General features: G+C 52.5%; 9 protein-coding genes across 9 annotated transcripts; 7 read left to right on the top strand and 2 right to left on the bottom strand.

Moving 5' to 3' along the window:
* Positions 1 to 164: 164 nt before the first annotated feature.
* Positions 165 to 1,095, top strand: NEUTE1DRAFT_32406 (uncharacterized protein; the record flags this gene model as incomplete). The annotated part of the gene is made up of 2 exons (XM_009853244.2): positions 165 to 848; positions 940 to 1,095. Coding segments are annotated over 2 exons (840 nt in total), but the record flags the coding sequence as incomplete, so codon positions are not given.
* Positions 1,096 to 1,458: 363 nt separating this feature from the next.
* On the top strand, positions 1,459 to 1,721 carry NEUTE1DRAFT_117388 (uncharacterized protein; the record flags this gene model as incomplete). The annotated part of the gene is made up of 1 exon (XM_009853853.1): positions 1,459 to 1,721. The coding sequence occupies one exon, from the start codon at positions 1,464 to 1,466 to the stop codon at positions 1,632 to 1,634; it is 171 nt and encodes a 56-aa protein (XP_009852155.1).
* Positions 1,722 to 4,871: 3,150 nt separating this feature from the next.
* Positions 4,872 to 5,354, top strand: NEUTE1DRAFT_101846 (uncharacterized protein; the record flags this gene model as incomplete). Its single annotated transcript, XM_009853852.1, has 2 exons — positions 4,872 to 4,998; positions 5,254 to 5,354. The coding sequence occupies 2 exons, from the start codon at positions 4,872 to 4,874 to the stop codon at positions 5,352 to 5,354; spliced, it is 228 nt and encodes a 75-aa protein (XP_009852154.1).
* Positions 5,355 to 7,070: 1,716 nt separating this feature from the next.
* Positions 7,071 to 10,601, top strand: NEUTE1DRAFT_130481 (uncharacterized protein; the record flags this gene model as incomplete). The annotated part of the gene is made up of 3 exons (XM_009853851.1): positions 7,071 to 8,659; positions 8,720 to 9,383; positions 9,439 to 10,601. The coding sequence occupies 3 exons, from the start codon at positions 7,264 to 7,266 to the stop codon at positions 10,076 to 10,078; spliced, it is 2,700 nt and encodes an 899-aa protein (XP_009852153.1).
* An 848-nt stretch (positions 10,602 to 11,449) lies between these two features.
* Positions 11,450 to 12,611, top strand: NEUTE1DRAFT_138685 (uncharacterized protein; the record flags this gene model as incomplete). The annotated part of the gene is made up of 3 exons (XM_009853850.1): positions 11,450 to 11,721; positions 11,843 to 12,001; positions 12,113 to 12,611. 3 exons carry the CDS (start codon positions 11,450 to 11,452, stop codon positions 12,609 to 12,611), a joined length of 930 nt encoding a protein of 309 aa, XP_009852152.1.
* A 527-nt stretch (positions 12,612 to 13,138) lies between these two features.
* On the top strand, positions 13,139 to 14,917 carry NEUTE1DRAFT_117386 (uncharacterized protein; the record flags this gene model as incomplete). Its single annotated transcript, XM_009853849.1, has 4 exons — positions 13,139 to 13,200; positions 13,278 to 13,371; positions 13,624 to 13,780; positions 13,842 to 14,917. The coding sequence occupies 3 exons, from the start codon at positions 13,285 to 13,287 to the stop codon at positions 14,207 to 14,209; spliced, it is 612 nt and encodes a 203-aa protein (XP_009852151.1).
* Positions 14,918 to 16,056: 1,139 nt separating this feature from the next.
* NEUTE1DRAFT_65206 (uncharacterized protein) lies at positions 16,057 to 19,104 on the bottom strand (the record flags this gene model as incomplete). Its single annotated transcript, XM_009853848.1, has 3 exons — positions 16,057 to 17,552; positions 17,607 to 18,474; positions 19,018 to 19,104. 2 exons carry the CDS (start codon positions 18,364 to 18,366, stop codon positions 16,282 to 16,284), a joined length of 2,031 nt encoding a protein of 676 aa, XP_009852150.1.
* Positions 19,105 to 19,507: 403 nt separating this feature from the next.
* NEUTE1DRAFT_44724 (uncharacterized protein) lies at positions 19,508 to 20,457 on the bottom strand (the record flags this gene model as incomplete). The annotated part of the gene is made up of 4 exons (XM_009853307.1): positions 19,508 to 19,568; positions 19,646 to 20,070; positions 20,148 to 20,168; positions 20,266 to 20,457. 4 exons carry the CDS (start codon positions 20,455 to 20,457, stop codon positions 19,508 to 19,510), a joined length of 699 nt encoding a protein of 232 aa, XP_009851609.1.
* Positions 20,458 to 23,728: 3,271 nt separating this feature from the next.
* NEUTE1DRAFT_83883 (uncharacterized protein) lies at positions 23,729 to 27,448 on the top strand (the record flags this gene model as incomplete). The annotated part of the gene is made up of 1 exon (XM_009853847.1): positions 23,729 to 27,448. The coding sequence occupies one exon, from the start codon at positions 23,729 to 23,731 to the stop codon at positions 27,194 to 27,196; it is 3,468 nt and encodes a 1,155-aa protein (XP_009852149.1).
* Between the last annotated feature and the right edge of the window lie 511 nt (positions 27,449 to 27,959).

Here is a 27,959-nt window from a genome sequence, read left to right as displayed (position 1 = left end):
CGACGATGCCACTAAATAGACTATTATTACGAAAAGGCCTAGTGCCTCTCGTCTCCAAGTCGACCGTGCGACCCGCCGCGACAACCATCCCGTGTCTGCGCCAAGGTGCTTCCGCTTCCGCTCCCGTCAGCACCAGCACCAGCACCAGCACCAGCACCAGCAGCAGACAAGCGCATACCGTCGCCCGTTCGGCCGCTCGTCCCCGTCTTCAGCAACAGCCATGGGGGGCTCTCAACACCACCCTCGCGCCCCAGCAGCAGCGCCGTACCATCTTCATCCAGACCGAAAACACGCCTAACCCGGACTCGCTCAAGTTCCTGCCCAACCAAAAGGTCATCCCGGACTCGATCAAGACGCCCTTCATCGAGTACATGAACGCGCGTAGCACCATTGCGCCACCGTACCCTTCGCCGCTGGCCGCGCAGCTCATGAACATCGAGGGAGTCACCTCAGTCTTCTACGGCACCGACTTTATCACGGTGACCAAGTCGGCCGACGCCAACTGGGCGCACATCCGCCCGGAGGTGTTTGCACTCATCACCGAGACCATCACGTCGGGCCAGACGATTGTCAACGTGGTGGAGCGCAATGAAGGGGAGGAATCCACGCAAGAGTCGGACGAGAAGGATAGCTTGGCGTACGACGAGAACGACAGCGAAGTGGTGGGCATGATCAAGGAGCTGCTGGAGACAAGGATCCGCCCCGCGATCCAGGAGGACGGTGGCGATATCGAGTTCCGCGGGTTCGAGGATGGAATCGTCAAGCTCAAGCTGCGCGGAGCATGCCGGACGTGCGACTCGAGCACAGTGACGCTGAAGAACGGAATTGAGGGCATGTTGATGCACTACGTAAGTCTTTTTTCCTCTGGCCGCTGTCTCTTTTCCGGCCTGGTTATGGCTTCAACAAACACGTTGCTGACATGCTGAACAACACCCACAGATTGAGGAAGTCCAAGGCGTCGAACAGGTACTTGACCCCGAAGAAGACATAGCATTGCAGGAGTTCCAGAAATTCGAGGAAAAGTTGTTGAAGCAAAAGGGCGAAGTCCCTCCCACCACCGTAGGGAAGGACTCCTTGGATTCTGTCCCTGGCTAATCCGTTTCTCTTGGGGGGCCTCACTCACTATCTTTCTTAGATTGAAGAACCGTCCTAGAATTCAACCATAAGCTTCTTATACCATGTCCGTACCGTACCGTACCGTATCCTCTACTCTCAAAATGGCTCTCGCCCTCAGATATACCCACCATTGGATATAAACCATACTTGATTCAACCTGGACAGGAGGAGTATACCATAGTACCTCCCCATGTCAACTTGAGCGGATTGAATTTGGTGTCCTTGTTTGTTCCCTCGGCTTGTTCCGATTGCAGACAGCCTTCCGTGAAATACAAATTCGATAAGAAATCATGCGGGTAGGGAACCCGCAAGGTCGTACAAGCCACTCTCGGGGTGGTATGTGGAGCATGGGATATGGAGAGAATTGGAAGCTTCCCCGCCCCAACCTCAACCATCTGGATCTAAGCGTAAAGGTGCAATCGATGATCGATAGAATCAGCCTGTTGACCGGTCAGGGTTCTGGAGGTATCTCGCTGTATGCAGGGTGTCATGTCATATCAAGGATGAACGAAGGGTAGTGGGGTGGTCAGGTGCCGATGATTGCCGACACAGCTGCAAAATGCCACCGATACCTTGTGTCATAAGAGTTGGGGTTATGGCGTTGATGATGGTTTTGTACTGGGTGGGATGGGTTTGTGGATGTACGTAGTGAAGTATATATGTGGAGGACACTGGTCATATACCTCAACAATGATGATTTACAGCGCAATTTGAGCAAAGGAACAAATGCATACAGCAGCGCCAGATATCGTGAAACAGCTGGTACTCGCCTCTCATGACTTGACATGGCTTGGGAGCCTCGCAAGTAATGCCTCAAAAAGCAGACGCTTCTAGACCTAATAACTTGCAAGTCCTCAGTTTCCAGCAGTGTTTTGTTGTCTCGACTCCACATTTACATAGTTCAATCCTACCTCGGACGGCACGACGGTTTTCAGAGTCTGGGGAAGTGCGGCATGAGCCATCCATGGATCATCTACCTACTTCCTCGTACATATTAAGTTGCTCAATAGCGAGTCGGCTTTGCTGATGGTATCCATGACATGTTCCAAACACTTATCCGTAGCATGGAGTACGTACTCTCGAGATACTGTACCTCGTTCTGGTGGAACCTCCTTACGCTAGTTACTCACGTTGTGTGTGTCTAATGATGTCTCCCTTGCCTAGGCTAGGCGCCAGAACGCCTCTCGGTCTGCAGCGAGTTCTGTCTAGAATACTAGGTGCCATGCACACCGGGTTGCTGCAGACGGCTTGTTGCCTTGCTGGTCAAATAGTAGAGGGTTGGTGAGTCTATACTGGTGCACACGCCTACGTTGTTTTTGTGCTTTCGTCTTTCACCACGAAGATCATCCCGTTGTTTCTGATGGAAACTTTCCGAAAAGTGTTTCAGGGTAACCCGGACTCTCGTGAAGAAATCTTACACAGGAGTTGAGTATGACCTCAACCTCCCTCCATGACGTTCTCATGAAATGATAGTCGTATGTTGTGTTGTGTTTCCATCTGGTAGTGTCCGTTCGTGGCGGGTTGGAGATCGTCGATCTGCGAAAGGGAGGAGGCACGCCAGTCTGCCACCTCCACTTCAGCAATCAAGAATTATGGTGCGGCAAGGTGGCCAGAATATGTTGAAATTGTGGCGTGACAAGGTAGGCAAAGAGACACTCAGATAATATCTGAAGCGATTCTTCGACGAGCTTGCCTCCGTGCGTCCGCTTGGTGGACATGAAGTTGCCAAGGTTTTAGGGTGACAATCGGAAACGCGAATGACTTCTTTTGCCTTTCCTAGTTGCCTTGTTACTGATCGAGGACGTATTACTGCATAGTACCGGACTTACTATGCAGACTCGCAAAGAGGACAAACTACCCAGAGCTTTGCCAAAAAAGCCGTGGAACTGGCCTAGGTACCAATGAATGAGACTGCGGGCGAGGGATGTATAGCAGACTGGCTCGAGACGAAGTGACAGTTTGATGGCAGATGTGAGAACGCCCTATGTGAATGGAGATGGGGTGATGAAGACACAGGGGTCTTGGAGAGCGCCCCCTCACTCTCCAACTCCCCTGACCATCTAGGGTTGAGGATGCCGGACCGCCCCTTGTCGTACCCGTTGTGCGCTATGGCCTTTTCCCCAACCTTCAGGGGGGCACTTAATACCCAACTGTCCGTTCTTTTTGCGGGGCTAGGCGCGGGGTACGTAATATTCAACGACGGGTTCAGCGGGAGATGATGCTCGAGGAGGTGCCCATCACGTCGACGGGGTGGGGCGGGGCCGGTGCTACTACATTGGGCCCGATTGCCACACGCATCAACCTGCGATGTGAGATGCTTGGGAAGCGGAAAGTGTACACTAGAGGTCCCTCTGTCACCCTGTGTTTACTCGTTGAGGGCCGGGTTTCAAGCATCGCGGTTGCGCCATGTGTGATATACGATGGCCCAGCGTGGGTGGATGTCGCTTGCTTATGTTCATGACACCTATGCTAGTCTCGGGCCTGAGAACGCTGTGCAAGTAAGTAGGTACCTGTTTCATTTAAGGCATAGACGAATCGGCTACACTGGCTGAATACCTGTACTTCCTCGGAATAGCTTCGATCTTTGGCTAGTCCTTGTCGCTCACATCAACCTTTAGACTGAGAAGTCATGATTCATGTGTAGCTTGGTTTCTCTGGCTTCGGGTATCTCTGGATGTTGATGATTTCAGTTTCCCCATTGCACGTGAGGTGGCTGACTGGGCGAAGGTGACAGGCCGCCTCGTTCAATGTCTTGATTAGTGTTATTCTTTGTCCCAACTTAATTCGAGAGATAACCCAAAAGTGACGAAAAGTGCAACTTGAGGGGAAGAAGTTGCGGTACATCAAGGTACAGGCCACTTGGTAAGCTGCCCGCCGGCCACAGCTCCCGTCTCTGCCCCCGCAAGGGTACCGTGTGTCTCACCCTGCACATGGAATGGGGAACTGGGGGATGGAAGGTGGACATCCAACTGAAGGAAGCGGTCCCTCATCTGGAAAACAACTAGGAAAGTGAAAGTTGTCAGAAAATGATGATGGGGAGACGAGCGGGAGTGGATCATGTCAACGAAGGGAGCCAAAGCCATCGCCAGCTCCGCCATTCAGAGGGCTGTAGAGGTATGCGCCATGGAGAGCACTGCTTGAAGAAGATGCAGATGCAGCGCCATGAGGTTACATCACATCGATTGCGCAGAAAACTTCCATCTTTCCCCCGTTACTGGGCTTTGCGGTGATCTGCGGAGGCGGGATGGATGGAAACGAACAAGACCTGGAAGTAGGCGCCTTTGTCTCCTGTCTATCGGTGCAGGATCCGGGGAAGGAAGCAAGGGAACGCTGCTCGGTGGATTCCATGATGATTATCGGATTTGACTGCTCGATACCAGGTAATTTCCCCATTTGGGCTTGTTACGGTTCGGAATAATCCCTTGGATACATTTTCCACATCATCTGAAGACTGTCAATATTCCGAGGCTCTCTATCCTGCCTCCGCAATGGTGATATCGGTGATGGTGGGTCATGGAGAGAACCAAGATCGACCCCCAGACGGCCCCGGCTGTTTTTTTTACCAACGGTGCCCGGCCGGGACTTGTGTCTCCACAATTCACAGGGCTGGTCGGGTCCTCAGATGCGGCCCCGCAAAGGAACCGATTGAGGAATATGGGGAAGAGGGAGATAATCAAGATGGAACCCGGACCATACATACCTATACTACCTCCTAGGCCCGGGCCTCAGCGTGAATGACTTATACCCATGCCGTGATGGTCCAGGATATCGACCTGACGATCCCCCAATCCGGCATCTGTGCAGATGCCCCGGACTACGCAGTATGTAGACTAGTCGTGAGAATGAAAAACAGACAAACCATGCCGGTACTCGATAAAGTAAGTAGGTGCTGTGCAACAACAACAATCCAATTTTGCACTCAGCAAGCCGAACCCCTCTCCACCTCGTTGTCTTTGATGCGAGACGACACGTTAGAGGTTTACATTCGGACTCCAATCGGCCTCTTTGTTCACGTTCACTGGGCGTTGCCGTCGGGTCCAAGCCTCGAGTTGAGAGTGTGTGTGGCCAGGCTCGCGGGGTTGCGACCTTCCACTTCCAAAGCTCTCCCGAATAGGGCGGGATGTTCGTGAACCCCAGTTGACCGGCGACACCACGCTACACTCTCCCTCGTGGACACTCATCACCAGGACACCATCTTCTTATCGTTTGCCCCGATGGTCACTCCATTCCCTTCTTGAGCCAGGATTTTGCCAGTCCGTTGTTGTCAGCTCATGTTTGTCAATCTTTCCGCCTGTCTTGGGTCTTCATGTATTGGAGTTAGGTAGAGGTAGGGCTGGACTTGAGCTCACCACGCCCGCCTCTCTGTTTCTGACCCATTGCGGTCATTGTTTTGACCTCCCCCAGAATCCGTTGACGACGCGGACAATGTTGACTCCACACCTGATTTCATGCATGCCAGGGCCCGGGGAACAAAAAGGGGACGGTGCGGGACCTCCATTTAGTGTACACTATTCCTGGTCCCCCAGGATGCGGCAGATGGCGCCGTGATTGGTCTTTGGACATGGGGAGCGGAAGCGCTGCTTTGTCTTTGCCACGGAGGCCCATATATGACGGCACCAAGCTGGGTTCGGCTAGCCTGATCCAGGATCCAGCCACTAATAAGCAGCATGTTTCCAGCCTTCCCCGCTCACCCTTCGAAGGCTCGAACCCACACCTGGTGGTCCATCCTCCGAGCCTCCGTACCATTTTATACCGTTACATGCTATTACATACATAGTACCAGGCATTCCAGCATTCTAGTTCTAGGCTGCGAGTCCAGTGACCACTTGGATCGATTCGCGCTTCGACAGTTTGTCTCTTTTTAGTCCCGCCAGGGCCAGCTCCAGCTCCGGCCTGCAGCTAGCTCCCTTCATCTTCTTCCGTCCTCACCCTCCCTCCCTCCAGTTCGCCCTTCCTTCCCTTCCATCTGCACTTCGCGTCGTCAACCCTTTCCCACCCCGTATTGATCGTCCGCGGCCGACACGCGCGCGCAACACATCCATCACTCGCCCCCCCCCTCTCTCAGGCTCGGCTTGTTGAAACCGCTACCCGCCGTAGACTGCGCGCATCAGCTGATCCTCCGCCCGCCCCGTCATTTTGGTCCCGAGAGCCGGCTCGTACTTCAAGTTGCGCCGCTTCACTTTCGTCGCCTTCCGCCGCACCTCCGTCGCACTTCCGTCGGCGTCTAACCCCTCCTGCCTGCCGAGCTTAAATGCGGGCTCACCACTTGAACAACTAGATACTTCAGTCTGTCCTCTTTGTCACCAACGCCAACCGTCCTGCGTCTTCCACACCTGTCGAGTCCTGGTGTTTTTCGAGCTTCCACCTCCTCATCATCCTGTCGCCAGTTCCAACCTAATCATCTAGTTACACGTCGTGACTGCGGTCGGTTGTGACTTTCCAAGCTGCTCTCAGTCCGATCGTCGCACACAAGAACCTACTTGCTCCTTCATTGGGTCCTCTGCGGTCTGTTCAACCCGCGTGAGGCGCAAATCGGTGCCCGCTACAGCAGTATTGGCCGCTCCATGACTCTAGTGTGGACGCCCGCCAAATCATCCGTCAGACGTTAGGGTTGTTTAGGGAGCCAGGCATCCCGTCTCTTATGACAGGTTTCTCGAAAGAGCTCAGAAAAGTTCTAGGATCCTACATCCTGTTTCATTATCACCGTGCGGGCCTCAACCAGCAACGTATGTCTCCCAGACTCGTCATACTCATTCCAACACTTCCCTAAATTCCTTTTTCTTCCCAAAGTCTCCAATAATTCTGTTCGACCCTGACTGCCAAGGCGCTGAAAGCGTCCTTTGGTTTCCTTGTGTCGGGGCCGCGGCAGTACGTCGTGCCGAATAAGCTAACAGTATGCTCGCAGAACTGTACTGTAGTTCTTCGCACCATCTTCCATCGACCAGTTGACGCTCGATTCCCTATACTATCCCTCTCGAGTACATCAAGGCCATCACAACAACTCCCACGTGTCTGTGGCTTGCCAGATAGCGGGTGGGGTGTATAACCATATCTGGTCAAGAAGCGTTGGCTTCCCGAAGAGGCATATCTGTTTCCTCACAAGAGAGTCAAGCTTGACGACTCAGCCTCCTAGGCTGACCCTCCACCATGAGTTCTGGCACAGGTAAGCCTGCTCTACAGGCAAAGACAGGGCAGGGCAACTTTGCCGCGGGCATGCCCAGCACGCAGGCGATACTGCTGGACAAGCTGAACCGTGGCTCGACTCCTGACTCCGAAGCCTTGGCGAGCTCAGACGACGAAGTTGACCCACTTCGTCAAGAACCTCCGCCTACCTCAACACAAGCTCCCAAGCAACCTGTCCGCCGGGCATCATGGCTGAATGATACGTCTCAACCACCACCGCCGCCCCGCCAGCGGAAAGAATCGTTTGCGAGCACCTCCATGTCTCCTACAACTTCCCACCCCAGCACGCCAGCTGTAGATTCTGGGGTTGGTGCCTGGGGCACCCATCCGGCTGCTTCTGCAGTCCATGGCCGATCCCATGCTGGACCTAGTCCATTCAGTACTACATGGGGTGCAGGAATCTGGACAAACGAGAGGAATAACCCTCCCTCTCGTTTAGCAGAGGTCTTGCCTTCGCCGACATCTGGCATACCGCCTGGCAGCTCGGGCGGCTCGTTTTTTGATAACGCGCTAGCTCAACAATCGGTTGGCTCCAGAGATACAGTCCCAAACCCTCAGATTCCGTTCCCGATTCCTCTCCATCCTACGCCCAAAACCTATCGATCACAGTCGTACTCCGTTGGGCAGCTTGACCCAGAAACATCTCTTCCTTCTGTTGCCACATCCGCGGTTCTGGGCGGTCGTTCGCGTCCGTTAGGCCATCCCGGCTTGCAGCATCGTCCTTCTCGGCCTAGTATGTTGAGTGAGATGGCAAATGATGGCTCCATGCTTGGAAAAGTAAATGAAGACGATGACGATGATAGTACCGGCTCTCTCCAGGGGGCCAGTCAGCAGCAGTCCGCTGAAGCGAAAGCTATTGAGTCGTTGATGCGCGAGAATGCCATCCTGCGCCAGCAGAATCAGTATCAAAGTTCGCGTTTGAGACCTCGGGCATCTACCTCGAGTGTGTTTGGGTTAGGAAACGCGTACCTCCAGGAGGCTGTTCCCGAAGAATCAGATTTTGCTGTTGATGAGCTTGATGAGGCGAACGATGGGTCTGACCTCGGCAGGAGGAATCTGGCCAGACGGATGAGCGAGTTTGGTGTAGGCCCGTATCGCACCCCTTATATGGCGGATCATAGGAAAGTTGATAACACCAACCTAAAGAGGGCCCTCTGGCAAACATCTCTCGGGTTCGGGGGACTGGGAGATATTCCGCAGAGCAGACGGCACTCGTTTGCTGATGTGCCAGTCCGGCAGAACTCCATTGCTTCTATTGGGGAAGGGATCGCACCACACGAAATCGGCCCTCATGATTCTGCGCCTGACTACGCTTCTCCCGGTTATTCTGATGCTATGGCACTGGCCAATGCTGCTCAAGGTACGATAAAACAGTCCATCTCTCATCAGTCTCCTTCTCAAACACTAACGTCTTCCAAAGTACAAAACTACTTTACGGGAGGTTCATCGCATGCCCTCGCCCAGTCAGCCTATGGAAATCAGTTTCCGTCGCCATACTCTATGCTTCCCAACGCGTACGCCAACAGGCCCAACTCACCGCATCGTAACATGTACGGTGCAGCACAGCCGCGACATGACCAGCCCCTCTACATTGTCCTTTTCAAGTGTGCTAGGGCCGATGTCTTCTATATCCAGGAAGGCACAGGGCTTACCGTGAAACCTGGCGACTTGGTCATAGTGGAAGCTGACCGTGGCACGGATCTCGGCACTGTCGCCAAGGATAACGTTGACTGGAAGACTGCAAAGGAACTCAAGGAGCACTATGCCGAGGAGCAATATAGATGGCTCATGATGTACTCTCAGAACGCAGGAATGGCCCAAGATGGTGTTGGTGCTGGCCTTATGGCGGCCTCAAACCTGCAAGGAAGTGCCGTTGGCGGCATGGGGCCCGCCGGTCAACACCACATCCAGGAGCCTACTTCAGGAGAACTGAAACCGAAATTAATCAAGAGGCTGGCGCAGGCTCACGAGATTCACGCTCTGAGAGAGAAGGAGGGAAATGAGGCCAAGGCCAAGCGAGTGTGCATGCAAAAGGTCAAGGAGCATGGCTTGAACATGGAGATTTTGGATGCCGAGTTCCAGATGTAAGTCATACGTGGAAATGCGTACTTTGCAATCAATTCACTAACTCTACGCTAGGGACTGGAAGAAACTGACCTTCTACTACTTCGCCGACTCCTACATCAACTTCAATTCTCTGGTTACCGATCTCTTCAAGATCTACAAAACTCGGATCTGGATGTCAGCTATCAACCCCGCCTCTTTTGCGAGCCCTACCCTTGGCTTACAGGCGCCTAGCGGAATTGGCCCCGGGGCTGTCGGTGTCAGCCGCGCCTCTGCAGCAACTGAACGCCGTCAAAACACGCAGCAACATGACCAACAAAGCGTTTACACTGCTGCTGGTCAAACGGGGCGGAACATCCAAGGGGGGTTCCCAGGCGCCTTCACCCCTGACCGGGCAACGGGACCAGGATCTGGCTACTCTTTACAAACTTATCCCTGGAATTCTTACGTTCCGTTCGGGGCCGCTTCGAGACCCGGACCCGGACCCGGACCCGGACTCGGAGGACTGTCATACGCTGTGCCCGGTATGATGCCGAATTCCGATACCTACACAGCCGGTGGTTTCCCACCGGCGGTAGACTACTCTGCACGATCCCGATTCCCAACACCCCAGGCAAGCTCTGGGCAGCACGAACAGATAGGCTCTGCACAAGGGGCACAGGCAGACTGGGCAACAGCGTTCCAAGGCCTTTCTCTCAAGTCGAACCCTCGTTGATACCTCTTCAAGTTATCTCTGGCCCTTCTTATTCAGGTTTGGGACGGTTCGCATCGTCGTGGTTAAACATCGAACATGGGAGCTGCTCTGGCCAAGGGAACCGATACACGAGATCTGGGGACAACACATTAAAGTGACTGCAGGTGGACCATATGTTCACCAGTACAAGACCATGGAATTTGTCAAGTTGCACTACTCCAGTCAGTCATCTTCATTGAGTGCGTCGACTGTTGATGATCAGTTAGGATGACAAGGCAGGCCAAAGACTGATATACGACCATCTTTTATTCTTGCACGGACGGAGTTGAAACAAAATAATAGACAGACAGACAGAGAGAAAGTAAGACAACAGACAGACAAACACAAATGAGACATTGTATGGGATGGGATGTTTCAGTTCTACTTATATCACGACATGACCAAGATAATACTTTGCTTCAGGGGGATCGCAGACGAAGATGGCTGAGGTACTACTTTCGTTCATTCACTTGTTTCTTGTTCATTTCACACCCATTCATCACCATCTCGTCTTCACGACGGGGTGCAGAATCCGCCGCCATGCCTGTGTTATAATAGTTGCCTCCAGGGGTCCCATCATTCAATTGATGCAGCGGCAAGAAATTGATGGCAGCCATAGACACGCAAAAGAAGAAAAAAAAGATTAAGAAGAAGAAGATGAAGAAGAAAGACAGAGACACAAGAACGAGCACCAAAGGGGGCATCAAAGAGACCAGCGTTGCAACGGCTTTCGGGGCAGACGAGATATTATGGGGTGTAATCTGTTTAATACAACAGAGCGGAACTTTGTTGTATAGGATAAAGCGCATGTTATGGGATACAGACGGCTTATGGCAATGAATAGGTACTTTTTCCTGTTAGTTTAGTCCGCAAATTCTGCAAGTACTCGTTCGATTCTGCTCTTCCCTATTGCCCTTGTCCTTCGGTGAAGATGATCTCAGTGGTATGCTGAGAATGGCTAAGTATGGTGACAGGTTTCGTTTTCACAAAATCACATGGATATCTAATGATGTTGTAGGTGTATCGGATGAGCAGAATATGTGTGTACTGCGTAAATGTTGTGTTTCGATGTTCAGTGGCCATATCGTGCCTTCCCCAGATGACAATGGTAAACTTCCACCTTCATGGACAAGGAAGGAGCGAAGGATGGACAGAGACAAGCCCCATCAAGGCCACCAAAGCGAAGTCCGTATGACCCAGGATCGAAATTCTCCTCCTCCATTTTTCCGGTGGAATCTTGGGAAAAGGGAAGTGTGCGTTCTGCCATAGAGCGGGTTAGATGTTCTGCTCCTGCCGGCCGCTCACTTTCCAATCCGTCTTCGACACCATCAAGACCCATCGATCCTCATAGCCATGCCTCCTAAAAGGAGAACGAGTGCCGCAAGCGGAAATGCCGCGCAGAGCAAGCAACAGCCTCCAAAGAGATCCGCCTTGTCTCTTCTAGATACCGACAGCGACGACAAGAAACCGGCACCAAAGCGATCCGTGAAGCGGGTACGGAAAACCCAGACCCAACCACGAACTAAACTTAGCAGCCATGGGCAAGAAGATGAGGATGCAGATGAGAATGGCAGTGATGATGCTGGTGGGGATATTCCACATGTGCAGGTTGCGAATATCAATCGGTAAGTTGCGACTTCCCCCAGATATGATACTGATGACTGCGGGTTGCTGGCTGGCACTAACAGTGTCACCATTGCCATCCCCATGTCTGATAACTGACTGCTGTTCTCGTATCTCGCATAGCAAACGGAGCAAGCCTCGTAATGCACCGCCAGCGACGGTTGAAGAGTACTTGATGGAGCAGAACCAGCAGGCCAAGGAGTTCTTGAAGGGCTTCAAGGCGGAGCTGGTGGAAAGCCAAACTCAGGCGGAGGAGAGTTCGAAGACGTTCAAGCAGGAGTTGTAAGTTCAAACGCTTTCTTTGTATGCTTCCCATCTGCAAAATAGGCAATAATCGATCAAAAAATATCCGCCTTATCGCAAAAGGCGACACTAACCCCTTTATTCTCCAAGACACAACGTCCAGACGAACGACAACGAGAAAGATTTTCGCAAGGTTTATGCCACCCTGAAGGCAGCCACATCGGGCAAAACGAAGAATTCCAACGAGCTCAAGGAAATGAATCCCTTGTTCACGAAAGGGGAAAAACTCATCAAGATATGCCGCGACATCCTCCAACGTCACCAAATCGCTGTCAGAGACTCGCAACAAGACAAGCCAACTGTGCCACGAGAGATCTGGGAGCAGGACCACCAAAAGATGCGACAGTTGCTGGACTACGGGAAGGACTACGGACAGAAGTTGGTGGAGGGGATCATCAGTCCCGATGTAAAAGGTGATGATAGTCCCACTCAGGAGAAGGAGAAGGAAGCCGGCTTGAGTGAAACTGAGACACTTGCTATTGGGCTGTTTGACGGGTCCAAGAAGAAGAGCGAAGAGACAGAGCGCTGGGGGAGGATTGCATATGCTCAGGCAAGGGCTTTGGCAGCCGTTGTTAAGACTGTGCCGTAGAATGATGGCGAGAATGTTTAGGGCGGAAGTAAGGATTTATGAAGCATCGTGGACCTGAACATAATGGTATTCTGTTGTTCGTGGGATCATGTCACGGAAGGAGGACATCGACAAGGGGAAATCTATCATGAAAGCGATGTAGAGGGGGTTCTCCGGGTAACTCGCGGCTGTGGTCAACCAAGGTCCGCCGATACTTAGTTGTCGTTACCATGGCAGACAAGTGATTGACCACAGTTTTAAACATCTCCAGCCTTTGGCTGATATGGGATTCGTCTAACCTTTTGGTCAAGCACATGGTATTTGCCGAGGCGGTGTCGTTGATGTTGCCAAGACTTCGAATTCAGTGGGGCTTACGTGCACGAGCCACTATAAGCTAGCCCGAAGTGGACTAGTTGCCGGGCGGCACGCAATTAGGGCTTTGCGTCCTCTCCCTCACAACACTCAATTCCTCGAAATTTTTGAACTTTCCGCTGGTGATCTTTCCGTCGACTTCACTAACGCAGGAATCAACCTCGGGGTCTGGTACGTACGCGCCTTTATCATTTTCCGTCCGCTGCCGAACCCGCGTTACTCTCTTTTCGCAAGAGTTGTAATTCTTTCGCTCCTTTCGTTCCCTTTTTTTTTCTTGCAGGCAGCGACTAACCGACGACAACTTGGTGTTTGCAGAGTCAAAATGGGTGCCCTCAAATACCTCGAAGAGCTTCAGAAGAAGAAGCAGAGCGACGTCGTTCGCTTCCTTCTTCGCGTTCGCTGCTGGGAGGTTAGTTGAAACAAAGCATACACCGATCGAGAACGGTTGCCGAAAGAATATCTGTGGACGGTCGGCCTTTTTTGGCGAGAGAACCTGTTTGATGGGAACAGTGGGAAGCGAGTTCTACGAGAGGATTCATCCGCTCCCGCGAACTCACTCATACACTTGTTTCTGTCAATCTGGGGGACCGCGCCGAAATTTTTCGCGCCACCGTTCTTGCTATACACTCGTTGAACATTTGCTGAGAGTGCATCAATATAGCTTCGCCAGTTGAACGTCATCCACCGGGCCTCGAGACCCAGCCGCCCCGACAAGGCCCGCCGCCTCGGCTACAAGGCCAAGCAGGGCTATGTCATCTACCGCGCCCGTGTCCGTCGCGGTGGCCGCAAGAAGCCCGTCCCTAAGGGTGCCACCTACGGTACGTTTTCTTTAGCGCCAGAGTTTGCGATGGTTTCCAGTTTGCTGATATCCCCCAACAGGCAAGCCCACCAACCAGGGTGTGAACCAGCTCAAGTACCAGCGCTCCCTCAAGTCCACTGCCGAGGAGCGTGTCGGCCGCCGCTGCGCCAACCTCCGCGTCCTCAACTCCTACTGGATCAACCAGGACTCTACCTACAAGTACTTCGAGGTTATCCTTGTCGACCCCCAGCACAAGGCCATCCGCCGCGACCCCCGCATCAACTGGATCGTCAACCCCGTCCACAAGCACCGCGAGTCCCGTGGCCTTACCTCCACCGGCAAGCGCTCGCGCGGTCTCAACAAGGGTCACCGTTACAACAAGACCCGCGCTGGCCGCAGAAAGACCTGGAAGCGCCACAACACCCTCTCCCTCTGGCGCTACCGGTAAACGGCTCGCCCAAGAGGTCCGTAGTCTACGGGATCTGGCGCTGGCTCTGGCTGTTCTGCTCATTGGCACGCTTCTTAGCTGGGTCTTTGGGAAACAAGGGAACTTCTTGTTGTCGTGCTCCTCTTCATGGTCTCGACAGCGACAGTGTCTTGATTGCAAATCATCATCGCTGGGACACAACGGAAAGAAGGGTGAATCCGCAGGGATTGGTGGAAGATCCAGTTAGCTCACCAAAATGGACTAAACGCATTTTCTGGTGTGCATATGATACCTCTGTCCTTTTAATGGCATTCTTATGATCATCTATGTGTGACTTTCATATCTTCATTCCACGTTTTGCTGCCAATGAATGAAGTGGATCTTGCCTTACGGACTGACTTCTTCCTATCGGCGTGGCGATGCTTTCGGTTCCTATGTTCTATTCAACTTGAAAAGCTCGAGGATGGTCCGCCAAATGTCCGGCTCCTACGCCAGAACGGTCTCCCGGCATCATACGATATGCAAATTCCTTTCGCAAAAAGCTTCCCAGATTCTTTCTGCATGGTCTAGACTTGTTCTCTTCGGCAGAGAGCAAACACTAGTGGCGAGGCAACGAACGACTACGTGAATCGATACCTTTACCTATGTGCTAGAAAATCGGTCATGGCTTTTGTTTAAACCACCAATGTCAACAGTGGTAGATATCAATCTGAATGTATACACGTATCGCTTTACCAGTAGGCCAACCCTCAACTCGATCGAATCAATCCGTCATGCTCTCGTCGTCCAGTCTTCGCCCAAAGAACTGTGTCTTTTCTGCCCCCCTTGTCACGAAATGATCGATCAAGACGAAGGAGTCGAGAAATGGAGTTGCTGAGTGTGTTCTGATACATTCCTTTCCTGTTTACTTGCAGTAATAGTATGCGTTTTATATGTTTCTCCTCTTGATCGTTCTCCTCATCTGTCCTTACTGGTCTCGGGGTCATCCATTATCATAGGTCAGTCAGTCACTTTTCCAGGCAAATTTTAGTGTCAACCTTTTTCTCTGCTTGGTGCAGTGATTCATCATCATCAATCTCATTATCATCAGACGTGTGGCTTGCGGCCATGTTTACGATACAGGGATGAAAAATAGGAGAAGCGCGTCAACAACGAATGGCCTATTTTGGTCTCCAACGATGAATCTCTATTTACGAGTTGGTCATATCTCTCTGCCGTCTCTATGAGGCACAGTAAGACGTGAGTTATGTACTCTGTTTCTGCAAGGCCGATGGATGAAAACATTTGGGATTGTTTAGTTTCAAGTCCAGGATGAGAACGAGGCTTTCGATTCAGATTTCATATATGACCCATGTTAGGAACACGGCGAGGCGATGGTAATGAGAGAAGCATATCAAAGTCTCTGTGTTGGGTGGAAGTTTCCACAACTACATCTGAAGAAAATGGCAACTCCACATGAGTCCCTGAAAAGCGCAAAACACAGAATAGGGAAGGAATTTGGAGATAAAAGCGACAACACGAGGTTGAGGAAGGCAATGGAACGGAACTTTCGATTATTATCCTTGAAAGATCTATGCTACGGCAACCTGTCCTAACGCTATCGTACCTCTCCCCTTTCTTCCTATTCGAGATCGAGCTTGAGAGACGTATTGTACAACAAAGAAGTTAGAAAGCAGAAGGCACCCTTGCAGATGATTTTGAAATAATCTTCCATAGTGCCTCCGCCTCCTGCTTAAAGCTCGATAACTCTCTTTCTCATATTTTGATTCGTCGCCTAGTTGCCCGAAACACGTTTCGCTGATAAAAAAAGAGAAAAATAACCGCTCCCCAGTACCAGGATCGTTACCGATGATACCAGATCAGATCAGAAAAAAAGGAAAAAGATCTCTCTTTATCTTAGCAAATTATCTGTTTAATGGAACTCTGTCCCGTTTTTGTCAGGTATTAAGAGACCAGCGAGGTCCGTGTCCGTCCGAGGAAGGAAACTCCCCAAGCCGATGGATAAGTGAAAGCCATTCGAAATGTGATCTCATCTCTCATCATATAATGTACACCCTTTTCGTCCGTCTTGCTAGACGCTTTCGTATCACTGCTTAGACCCAGTTCTGGCCATTCTCAGCCGGGGCGCCAGCGGGAGGAAACTGCTGCGATGCAGGAGGCGGAACTGTGATCATGTTGCTTGCGGGGAAAACGGTGCCTAGGGGATGCCCATTACCACCGTTGATGCCGTTCGCGCCACTTCCTAGTCCGCCACTAGTGAGAATTGACGTATTGTTGGACATGGCACGGTTGTGCTGCGCGGGACGAAGGGAAATCTGGCCGCCTGCCGGATCCGCAGGAGTCGCTTGACCACTAGTGCTCGTACCGCTCTGGGTCTGGTTGTCGTAAGTCTGAATCTTGGCCTGGATGCGTCGGCCGTAAGGTGTCGCGCGGACAGCAGGCAAATGAGGACGAATAGCCTCAACCAGCTGGTGCTTCATGGACGGAGTAGCATAGTCCAGTGCCGTCTGAACAACGTAGTTGCCATATGAGTCCTGCATGAGCTGTTTGATCTCATTCTGTGACATGATTTCGCTGACGATCCTGTCCTTGGAATTAGGAGAAGCACAACGCAGGCACTTCTCGACCACATTGGAACTGAACTTGTGCTTCGACAGCTGTGGAATCCGACCGAGGAACTGGCCAACGAGGGGCTCGGTAAAGCTCGGCTCGTTCAGATCAATGATGTACTGAACCACGTAGTTGCCAAAGGGGTCCTGGACAAGGGTAACGGCGTTGGCTGTGATACGCTCAATAAGCCAAATCTTCTTGGCCCCATCGGCGTGATCAATGCAACGTTGAAGAACACAGCAGCCATGGCGATGGGTGCCAACTTCAACGCAGTTTTGTCCAACAGCATCGAAGATAAAGCTGGCATCGGTGGCATTGAGCTTGTTCAGACATTTTTGAATGACATGGTTACCGTTGAGATCTTGAATGAGCTCAACAACGCGATTGCGGAGCGCTTCAATGATGAGGTTGATTTGAGCTGGTGAGCTGACGGAATCGATCATCTTCTGCAGCGCTCGAGTGCCGTGGGCATTCAAAGCGATGCGGACCATATCTGATGTTGCATTTCGAATGAGAACAGTGCGTTCGTCTTCGCTGCAGAGCTCGAGCAGCTTCTGGCAGAGGTAGTTGCCAAAAGGATCCGTCATCAGCTCGATCACATGTTGGTTAGTCTCGAGCCAAATCATGTGGATTTGTTCCTCGTTACGATCATCCAACTTCTTCTGTAGGTAGCGGCAACCATGCTGATCCTTGCATAGCGTGTAAATGGTGCCGACAACCTGCTCCAGAGGCAGGTTGTTGAAACGAGACATGGCTGCCATTGAAAGGTTAGCGATCTGGTGAAATCTGGAGGTTGCGATGTGCTCACCTTCACCGTCCATGGCGCGCCGGCTCTGAATAACACGGGCTTGGCTATCCTGGGGCTGTCTAGGGCTGCTACCGGTGTTGTACAACGCGCCGTATCCCGTATAGTTTTGAGGGGCATACACGGCTGCCGGGTTGTTGTTGCCAACGGACATGTTCTGCATCATCATGGGGAGGTTTCCGTATCCAGCGTTGTTGCCAGGAGGGGCATAGTTGGGGCCCGGTGGGTAGTAGGAATAGGGCATCGCTGGTGCCGTCGAGGTCAAGCCTGTGTTGACTGCAGCAGAGGTCTGCTGCTGAGGAGCGACAGGTCCAAATGGTGCAGCATTGGCGTGCAAAGTCGAAGTGATTGAAGGGTAGCCGCCGTTATCACGGCTGTTCGTCAAACCGGTATCACCAGAAAGCTCACGTGTATGGCGCGCGGCCATGGCACCAGCTGGGATACGACCAAGGCCAGCGTTGTGGTTATGAAAGTGCTGCTGGGCGTGGTTGTTGTTAGACTGACCGTTCGCAGACTTGAGGACCGGGACGTCGTTGGCGGAAAACGATTGCTGGAGCTTTGGGGGGCTGGTCAAGATGTTGCCGATAGCAGGCGACATAACGGAACTCGGGGTTGCGTCAGCAGAGCCGATTGCGCTCTCCTGGAAGAGCTTCGTACCGTCCAGAGAATGGCGAACGTTTGCGGGCTGAGTGCCGATGGGAGTCAGCTCAGGCGAAGCCACTGAGCCTGTTCCGCTTGCCTGTCCAGAACCGATAGCAGACATGCTATGCTGTGAACGATGCTTGTTAATGCTGTTCCAGCCGCTTGCGCCAACACTATCAAGGCCGAAAGACTGGCCTAAAACAACGTCTAATGCTGAAGAAGCAGACAGCTTTGGGTGGGATATTGAGTCAACACAAAATCACAAAAAAACAAAAGTTTGGGGGGGAGGAGTGGTGGAAGGGGATGAAATATCGGTATGAGGGGGAAGCAAACAAAATAAACAAGACTTCCACTGCATTTATCGTACACGACAATTTGCGGGATGTTTTGCTGACAGTGATGGTGCAAACGAGGGCAAGGAAGATGCGCGAAGTGAAGAGGAAGCAACAAGGTGGTTCAGGAATAGATGTGCTTCGTGCTGTCAGGTGTGGGGGTAGAGGGTGTGGGTGTGGGTGTGGTTTTCGAACCCGCAAGTGCCTTGGGGCACCAAACCAGCATAACACATTCACCGGCATCTGAGCACTTCAAGGAGTGGACTTCTGAAAGCTCAGTTGCCTGCCAGGTGAAATGAATTTGAGCCGGAGCTGAGTGACAGGATCGATCGAAACACCACTTTCCGTCGCGCAACCAGTGGAACGGAAAAAGCCAAACTCACCCTATTGGAATATCCCTGCTGTCTAAATAATGTAGGGAAAGCGTCTGCGTTGCTTACTTGCCCGGTGGGAGTCGCCCTGCCCTCTCCCGAGTTATCTTCTTCGTCGTCGAAAAGAAATCCGGCTGTGTTGTTACTGTCTTCGAGACCGATATCGTACGAGGTACGGGATCGGGTCACAGGCATAGAGTAGCGGTTCGTACTAATAGGCAGATCCCCCGTTAACGTCAAGCTCTGGGTCGTAATTGCAATTGATATTGAGGGCGAGTGCGTTGAGTTATACAGGAGTCAAGTTGTGGTCAAGGAGAGAAGGGCGCAACCGTGTGCTTTTATAGACGAAGGTTCATTGCCAGAATGGAGTAACCTGTCAGACAATAGCAACCTCTATAGATCACTTCCCACTTGGGTGGATAATCGAGTCTGCTATTGATCCCCATTCTCCTATAATTTGCGATTATGGGATGAAAAAGAGTGCCTTGGACACAGCAAAAGAGGAGATTCGGCCAAGAGCACAGTCAGGCAGAAGATTGGGCCGAAACTTCGATACCCTTTACAGTAGATTTGAGGGGCTTATGATCTCTTCTCCGGCCCCATCACAAAAACCGCAACGGCTTCACATCAGATAGCAGCAGCAGACTGGGAGCAACGCAAAACCTGTTCGACAGCTTGAAGAAAAGCAAATACTCACGCTTTGGTGGAACGATGGCTGGTGGGATCCTGGCGCACAGCCTCTTCCTTCTCATCTTCGTCACTGTTCCTTCGTGAGCCTGGACCTGAGCGTGTCGGCAGTTGGTCATCAAAGGCTAACCGCATGGGCAGCATCCCCGACGGTGGAGATGTGAGCAAGGAGCGGGTTCCACGGTTGACGAGGCCGGTCGAGTGCCGGTTCGGGCGGGAAAACATGGAGGGAAAGCCTCTTGAGGCATCGCGATATTCGGGGGGTGTGGTCGGCTCGGACTGGTGGCCGGCGAATCTGCCTATCTGCAGATCCTCTGCCATCTGTGCGAGTTCGCGCTCTTCCTGACGCTGCTGAGCGTCTAGTTTAGAGAGCTCGGCTTCGAACCGCCGCTTGCTCTCTCGGATTCGTTCGTATTCCTGTCTCTTCTTTTCTAACTGTTGTCAAGGCAACCGCATGGGCCGCGAGGTTAGCGGGCACCTGGGGCCGTCGTTGCGAACAAGTTGCGACTTACCAGCTGAACCTTGTGGAGAGTCTACCAAGCATGATCAGCATGATCTTCCATACCCAACAAACATGTCACCGTCGCGTCTGCACCAAGAGCAGAGGCGGCCGGGACCGGAAGAACGTACCGCAGCAGGAGTAGCAGCAAACTCGATGGGCTCGGGTGGGCGCTGGGAACCAGGTATAAAGGATGATAGTGTTGGTACATGGCCCGATTCTGCGGTGAATCGGCGCGGTAGGGAGGGACCGCTCCTGTTGACAAAGGAGGGCGCCATTTGCGATTCGCCCCGCTGGGGCTGGGGGCGGTAGAACTCGTCCATGATTATCTCGGCTTTACAGTTGCTAATCGATACACTTTTGTTATACAGGGTGATGGATTCGTCGGCGGCTGCTCCCTCTATAATCTAATACCACACACAAGCGTTAGTCGACATATATTTTTCAGCGAATACCAAGACGAGCACTGTGAGAAGAAGCAACACCATGAGGACGATAATGTGCCATGTACAGCCACATGTAGAGCAGTTGTAGTGACGAATGGCTGACCCCTCGGCGAGTCGCAATCAAAAATAGTTCCTTCGGGTTCGGCAAGGCTAGTGTGTTGAATCCCAAAGCTCCTCAGGATGCTGACAGCTGGTGCGATGGCCATCCAAGCCGTGGGCAGGCATAGGACCGCGCGCTTGTAGTCGGCCGTGTCCTCAAGACTGGAGCAGCCTGAGTACCTCTATGGCGCCCATTATGAGACTGACTGGGCATTGGGATGGGCCAGCGCTGGGTGAGGACGAGGCCGTGGCTCTCGTGGGCTCCAGCGCCCGAGGTCGAGAGGGGATGGAAGGCGTATGAGTGGCCCGGGACCTGAGGTATGTGATGGACGGGGTGCGATTGAAGGAACGACGTCAAGGTTACCTACCTACCTAGTCGTAGAGGTACCAAGCGAAACAATATGTCTCGTCGGCGCACGTATACTCTATACGCTGCGCCCCGGGAAGCCTGGAGCAGCAGGTTCGGGAGTGGTAGTAATACAGCAAAAAGAGCGAAGAGAGATGGGATGGAGGACGAGTAAGCCTGACGGGTTGGGAGGTCGAAGTAGAGGGAGTGTATGGCGGAAGACTGACGGTCACGGTCGGTTGGTGGCACCGAACGGATGGGGATGCGCGAGAGGATGGGATGCCACCCGCTTCCTCTCTCGCGGGCACTGGACCTCAACACCCCCCAGCCCAGCCTGCCGCTGCCGCTGGAGGTGCCGCTGTGGTCCATGTCACTTCTCTTCTGTGGATGCCCTCAGGACTGTCAACTCACCTCCATCTACGTACTAGGTAGGTAGCTAAGTACCTCTACACGAGGACATGCTGCATGCTGGGTTCGAGAACCCCTGACAGCCAGAGACTAGTGCTTCGATTCCGCAGTGGATGGACGACAGAAGCCCAATCATTGGATCTGCTGGCCAAGGGCGATTGCGCTAAGAGGTCCCCGCTTTGCACCCTTCGGAGAGGTACTGGTACTTGCGAAGTGAGTGGAAGCTCTCCTCACCTCATCGTCGCTGTCTTCTTCCTCTTTTCCCTTTCCCCTTCCACTTCTTTGGAAGTTGACAGCCAGAGTTGCGAATGATTACAAATGCGGCTTTACGGCGTGACATTGGAGTATCTGACCATGTTAGACAACGAGACAGCCTTCAGTTGCTACCAGATCCCTTGAACATGGCCTGTAAACGGACATGTGCTCTACAAGACAACAGCAGGCGAAGGCGATGAGGGATCCAAGCCTACGGTACCTACCCTGACTCTGCCCAGGGGGTATTTGTAGGATGGAGATAAAGCCTCTTCCTGCCTTTGCCCTGCTTCAGTTCCCAGATATATCGCCTTACGAGGAACCCCCAGGATTTACATGGAACGGAACATCAGAGACGGCAAAGTGGAAATCCTGAGGAATTAGCGGTGTATAGGCGTCGCCGGGCGTTATACGGCCTGCAGTGAGGCAATCCACGAGGTGGCTGCCCCAGATTCTCTTACCCGCGCCCTTGCGTCCAGTCTGCAGCTGCCCCTGCGCTATGTTAGGCCTTGTCTGGAACCGGATAGGGAATGATTGGCTGGCGACAGAACGGAGAGGGATTGCGTGTTGCAGCACTCCCCTCTAGCTGACAAGCGAGACAAGCTCGAGACAAGGCATGGGAAAGGTAGCTATAGTGACAAAAGGCATAAGACAGTGAGTGACTGGCAGGTACCAGTAGCCGTCAATGTTCAAGGCTGGACACTCTAACCCTCACTTCTGCCCTATGGAAGATTCAATATAAGAGAGGAGATCGATCTACTTTCTGATCACTTAAATGTACGACAGCCAGGTGATAGCTAGACGCCGGGATATGGGATGTCCTAGAATGCTCATTGAGATCATGGTTGAGAAAGCGAACGCACAAGTGCAGCGCCCAAGTGTTCAACCCTGATGTGAAAATCTCGTCGCCTTTTTCAATTGCTCCTCCTTCGGATTTTTCCCCACTGCTGGGTTGGGTTCCAGGTCGATTCAAGCAAGGTAGCACCCTGCTGGAGCTGGCTTGGGAAAAGATGGGTACCTACCTACACTATGCGAAAAGACACGGCCAACGGTGATGCGACTCTTGACGTTTGTATAATCAGCCAGAAGCATAACCCTTCTCTGATTATCAAAGCCGGAGCAGGTGATGACGGGCACAGCACTTGGGAATAACATCAACCTCCGTTGTATGCGATTAGCAATTCAAAGGCTGCCATAACCAACAAACAAAGACCGAAGAAGACCATCAACATAATAACAGGTAGGAGAGAAATAATGAACGACCCGGCAGGTGATTTCATGACCCGAAGCTCTCCCCTGTTGACTTGTGTGTCGATCAAAGGCCCGGCTTCCGCTTGGCGCGGATAGATTCAGCAGAACGGATACATACCTACCTATCTTGAGGTTACCTAGCTGGCCTAACCCCGCTACAAATTGTTCAAATCGTTGTGCCAGTTGAGGTTGGATAGGTAAATACAACCTACCACCAGGAGGCAGATGTGTCGGAGTAGCACAGAGGCGGGGGTTCCTTATCACGAACATCAAAGTGACTCTGGAGTCAAAGCAAAAGGAAAGGTTTCACAAAGGTGACAGACAGGGCACGGCCAAAAGTGGAACAGGAACCTACCTACCTACCTACCCTAGAGGTATGTATGTAACTGTCAATCAGGGGTCCAAAACGTGGGCGCTAACAATTTTGGCCTCGGCATACCAGTTACCACTGCAGTCACCGGTCGGGCACCACAACACTGCACTAGTGTACACTACACTAACAGTTAAGCACAGACCACTCCCGCCCCGTCGTCCCCCACCGCCCCAGCCGCGGCTTACCTCTACTGACCTGACAAGAACGGCAGCGGCCAGCCCGTAGAAAAAGTTTATCGCAACTAATCCTTATCAATTTGCCGCGGGGCCAAAAATCACATCGAAACCTACACAACTACAAGGCGCATCTTCTCAACCAAACACGCATCCCCGGTCGTTCCGCGTCCCATCATCGCCATCCTCCATTCCTCCGGCCCGATCGACACGACGAACCGTCACCCGCAGTCAGCACATGCAAGGATGGCGGCTCTCGACGATGGCTTCGAGGCCCTGCTGGAGCCGTTCTACAATGGCAAGAAGCTGACCGATCCCGTCTCGACCACGCAGGACAAGTTCCATCTTGTCCCGGCCTTCCTCAAGGTCAAGGGCCTCGTCAAGCAACACATCGACTCGTACAACTACTTCGTCAATGAGGAAATTAAGGACATCGTCAGGGCCAACCGTGTCGTCCGCAGCGACCAGGACCCCAACTTTTGGCTCGAGTTCAGAGACATTCGCGTCGGCATGCCCACCCGCACCGAAGATGGCGAACAAGTCCAGTCTCGAAACCCCGTCACCCCCATGGAGTGCCGTCTCCGCGACCTGACCTATGCCGCCCCCGTCGAAGTCGACATCGCCTACACCCGCGACAAGAACGTCATCGTCCGCAAGAACATCCCGCTATGCCGCATTCCCGTCATGCTCAAGAGCGCAAAGTGCTACCTCAACGGCGCCACCAATGCCCAGATGGAGGTCTTCAACGAGTGCCCTCTCGATCCCGGTGGCTACTTCGTTATTGGCGGAACCGAAAAGGTCATTTTGATTCAGGAACAGCTTAGCAAGAACCGTATCATTGTTGAGGCCGACGAGAAGACCGGCGGAGTCATGGCCTCGGTTACCAGTTCTACACACGAGAGAAAGTCAAAGACTTACGTCGTACTCAAGAAGGACCGGATCGTCCTGCAGCACAACACCCTCTCCGAGCCCATTCCCATCGTCATCGTTCTCAAGGCCTTCGGTGGTCTTTCCGACAACGACATTATCGAGCTGGTTTGCGGTGGCGATGCGCGCTACCAGGATGATTTCCTCATCAACTTTGATGAAGCCGGAAGAGCTGGTGTCTACACACAACAACAAGCGTTGGAATACGTTGGTGCTAGAGTCAAGATGGGCGGTAACAGACCAAAATTTGGTGCCGCTCCTCGAAGAAACCATGCCGAAGAAGGTCTCGACGCACTTGCGAACCTAGTTATTGCGCACGTTACTGTTGAGGGTCTCGACTTCTATCCCAAGGCCGTCTACATTGCCATGATGGTTCGCCGCGTGCTGATGGCAGCTCAGAACCCCAAGCTCGTCGATGACAGAGATTTCGTCGGCAACAAGAGATTGGAATTGGCTGGACAGCTGATCTCCCTTCTATTTGAAGACTTGTTCAAAAAGTTCATTTCAGACGTCAAGTACAACATTGACAACTTTTTCAAGAAACCCAACCGTACCTCTACGTATGATCCCCATGGTGCGATCATGGCTAACGGCCATTATATCTCTCACGGTCTTAACCGCGCTATTCAGAGCGGCAACTGGACGGTCAAGCGTTTCAACATGAACAGAGCCGGTATCACCCACGTGCTCAGTCGACTCAGTTATATCGCTGCGCTGGGTATGATGACGCGTATCAGCTCACAGTTCGAAAAAACAAGAAAGGTTTCCGGTCCAAGAGCCCTACAGCCCTCGCAGTGGGGTATGCTCTGCACCTCTGATACACCTGAAGGTGAAGCCTGTGGTCTGGTAAAGAATTTGGCACTCATGACACATATCACCACGAATGTGCCGGAGGAGCCAGTTAAGAAGATGATTTTCGCTGCTGATGAGAGCGTGGGACCGATTCGAGAATACACCGGAACAGAGATGCACAGCAAAGGCTCGTATATCATCCATCTGAACGGTACGCCATTTGCTGTGACCAGGGAGCCAAAGCGGTTTGCCGCCAGGTTTAGAACTTTGCGTCGCCGGGGCTGGGTCTCTCCTTTTGTGAGCATCCACATCAACGAGCACTTCTCGGCGGTTCATATCGCTACCGATGAAGGACGTATCTGCCGCCCGTACATCATCGTCAAGAACGGCAAATCCATGTTGAAGGCAGAGCACCTGAAGATGCTTCAACTCGGTCAAGCGACATTCGACACTTTCCTGACCAGCGGCGTGGTTGAGTATCTCGATGTCAACGAAGAGAACGATACCCTTGTGGCGCTTCAGGAGGATCAAATCACCAACAGCACTACGCACATGGAAATTGAGCCGTTCACGATTCTCGGAGCAGTCGCTGGTCTTATTCCCTTCCCCCATCACAACCAGTCTCCCCGTAATACTTACCAGTGCGCTATGGGTAAACAAGCCATTGGTGCTATTGCCTACAATCAGTTCAACAGAATCGATACCCTTCTTTATACCCTTGTTTATCCCCAACGACCAATGGTCATTACAAAGACGATTCAACTTATCCACTACGACAAGCTCCCGGCAGGACAGAACGCCACCGTCGTTGTCATGTCTTACTCTGGCTACGATATCGAAGATGCGCTTGTTCTGAACAAGGCTTCTCTGGATCGTGGATTCGGCCGCTGCCAAGTGTTCCGCAAGTATACCGCCGAATTGCAAGGCTATACGAATGGGCGCCGCGACAGGGTCGGCGGTATCATGAAGGACGAAGACGACAAGCCCATTGTCAAGCACGCCATCCTCGACGCCGATGGCCTGGCCCAGGTGGGCTCAAAGGTTGAATCCGGACAAACGATGATCAAGAAGGAGACCCCGTTGGACCAGATCTCTACTGGAATTGCTGGCGATCGTGGGTCAGACGACTACCGTGATGCATCAACCAACTACCGCATTTCCGACCCGGCCATCATTGACAAGGTCATGATCTCGGTCAACGAACGGGAGAACAAGCTTATCAAGGTCCAAACCCGCCAGACCCGTAGGCCGGAACTTGGTGACAAATTCTCGTCCCGTCACGGTCAGAAGGGTGTCGTCGGTATCATCGTCAACGAAGAGGACATGCCCTTCTCCGACAAGGGCCTCCGCCCCGACATCATCATGAACCCCCACGGTTTCCCCTCTCGAATGACAGTCGGCAAGCTCTTCGAGTGCCTGACCGGCAAAGCCTCGGTCATCGCTGGCGAGAAGGACTACGGCTTCGGCGATGCCTTCCGCTCGCACCCTGTCGAGTCCATGGGCCAGGCCCTGATCGACCACGGCTTCTCGTGGGAGGGTAAAGACTACTTCACCTCGGGCATCACGGGTGAGCCCATGGAGGCCTACATCTACAACGGCCCCATCTTCTACCAGCGCCTCAAGCACATGGTACAGGACAAGATGCACTCGCGCTCGCGCGGCCCTCGCGCCATCCTCACGCGCCAGCCCACCGAAGGCCGTTCACGCGACGGCGGTCTCCGTCTTGGAGAGATGGAGCGCGATTGCTTGATCGCCTACGGCGCCTCGCAGTTGTTGCTGGAGCGTCTCATGATATCCTCGGATGGCACCGAGCTCGACGTCTGCCAGGAGTGTGGCCTGTTCGGCTACAAGGGCTACTGCAACGCTTGCAAGAGCACGAGGAACGTTACCCAGATGACAATGCCGTATGCTTGCAAGTTGCTGGTGCAGGAGCTTATCAGTATGAATGTGGGTGTGAAACTTAAGTTGGAGGATGAGTTCCCTCACCCGAGGTAGTCTTCAGCGACTCCCTCCGTAGGTGGTAGAGGATATGATGTGGTATCGTGTCGTGTAGGAATTCAAACTCGTCGATGAAATGAGCACGGGTTTGTGGAGAACGGGATCTTTGGTGGTAGTTGCCGGTTGATGTTTGGATTTCTTGCAGATAGTTTACATGACAGGTGTTTGGGCGCGCGTGGTTCTCTTACTCCTTAGCATTTTCAAAGAGCGCGGCGAGGGTAGACAAACGGTTACACTAGACTGTAATGGGACTTACACACAAAGACAAAATACATATACAAGTTTGATCAAGATCCTTTTGCAACCCATTCAAAGCCCTTTTTACTGCTACGGTTAGCATCTGGTTGTCGTTGTTTTCGATTTTTGCCTGGATATCACAGGTTAGCAAAGAGGACGGGTGTCCATTAGACATTGTTTAACCCAGGTTTCCGGGACCGGATCTACTCTTGGGTTGCTGTGATAGTGAGGAAGAAAAGTTCATAACGTACCCATGAATGGATGCGCATGCATGCAATATATCTAATTACCCCTGCGTATAAAATCCTACAGGCAAGCAGTTGTTGTGGACGACGTCACTCTGCGATTGATGTTGACTCAAGATAAAGAAGAAATCCTTGATATTCCCGGCGAGTATTTTGGCTATTCTTGACCGTGTGTATCGTTCGCTCACTGACTGGCGTCAGCAACCGTTGACTTTTACATTTGGTATTCTAAATAGGTGTATTCTAAGCACCAAAATCGGGGGGGGGGGGGGGGGGGG

Source organism: Neurospora tetrasperma, assembly GCF_000213175.1.
Source record: "Neurospora tetrasperma FGSC 2508 unplaced genomic scaffold NEUTE1scaffold_4, whole genome shotgun sequence".
Classification (NCBI taxonomy): domain Eukaryota; kingdom Fungi; phylum Ascomycota; class Sordariomycetes; order Sordariales; family Sordariaceae; genus Neurospora; species Neurospora tetrasperma.
Note: the sequence above shows the minus strand (reverse complement) of the source record. Positions and strands in the feature narration are given on the sequence as shown.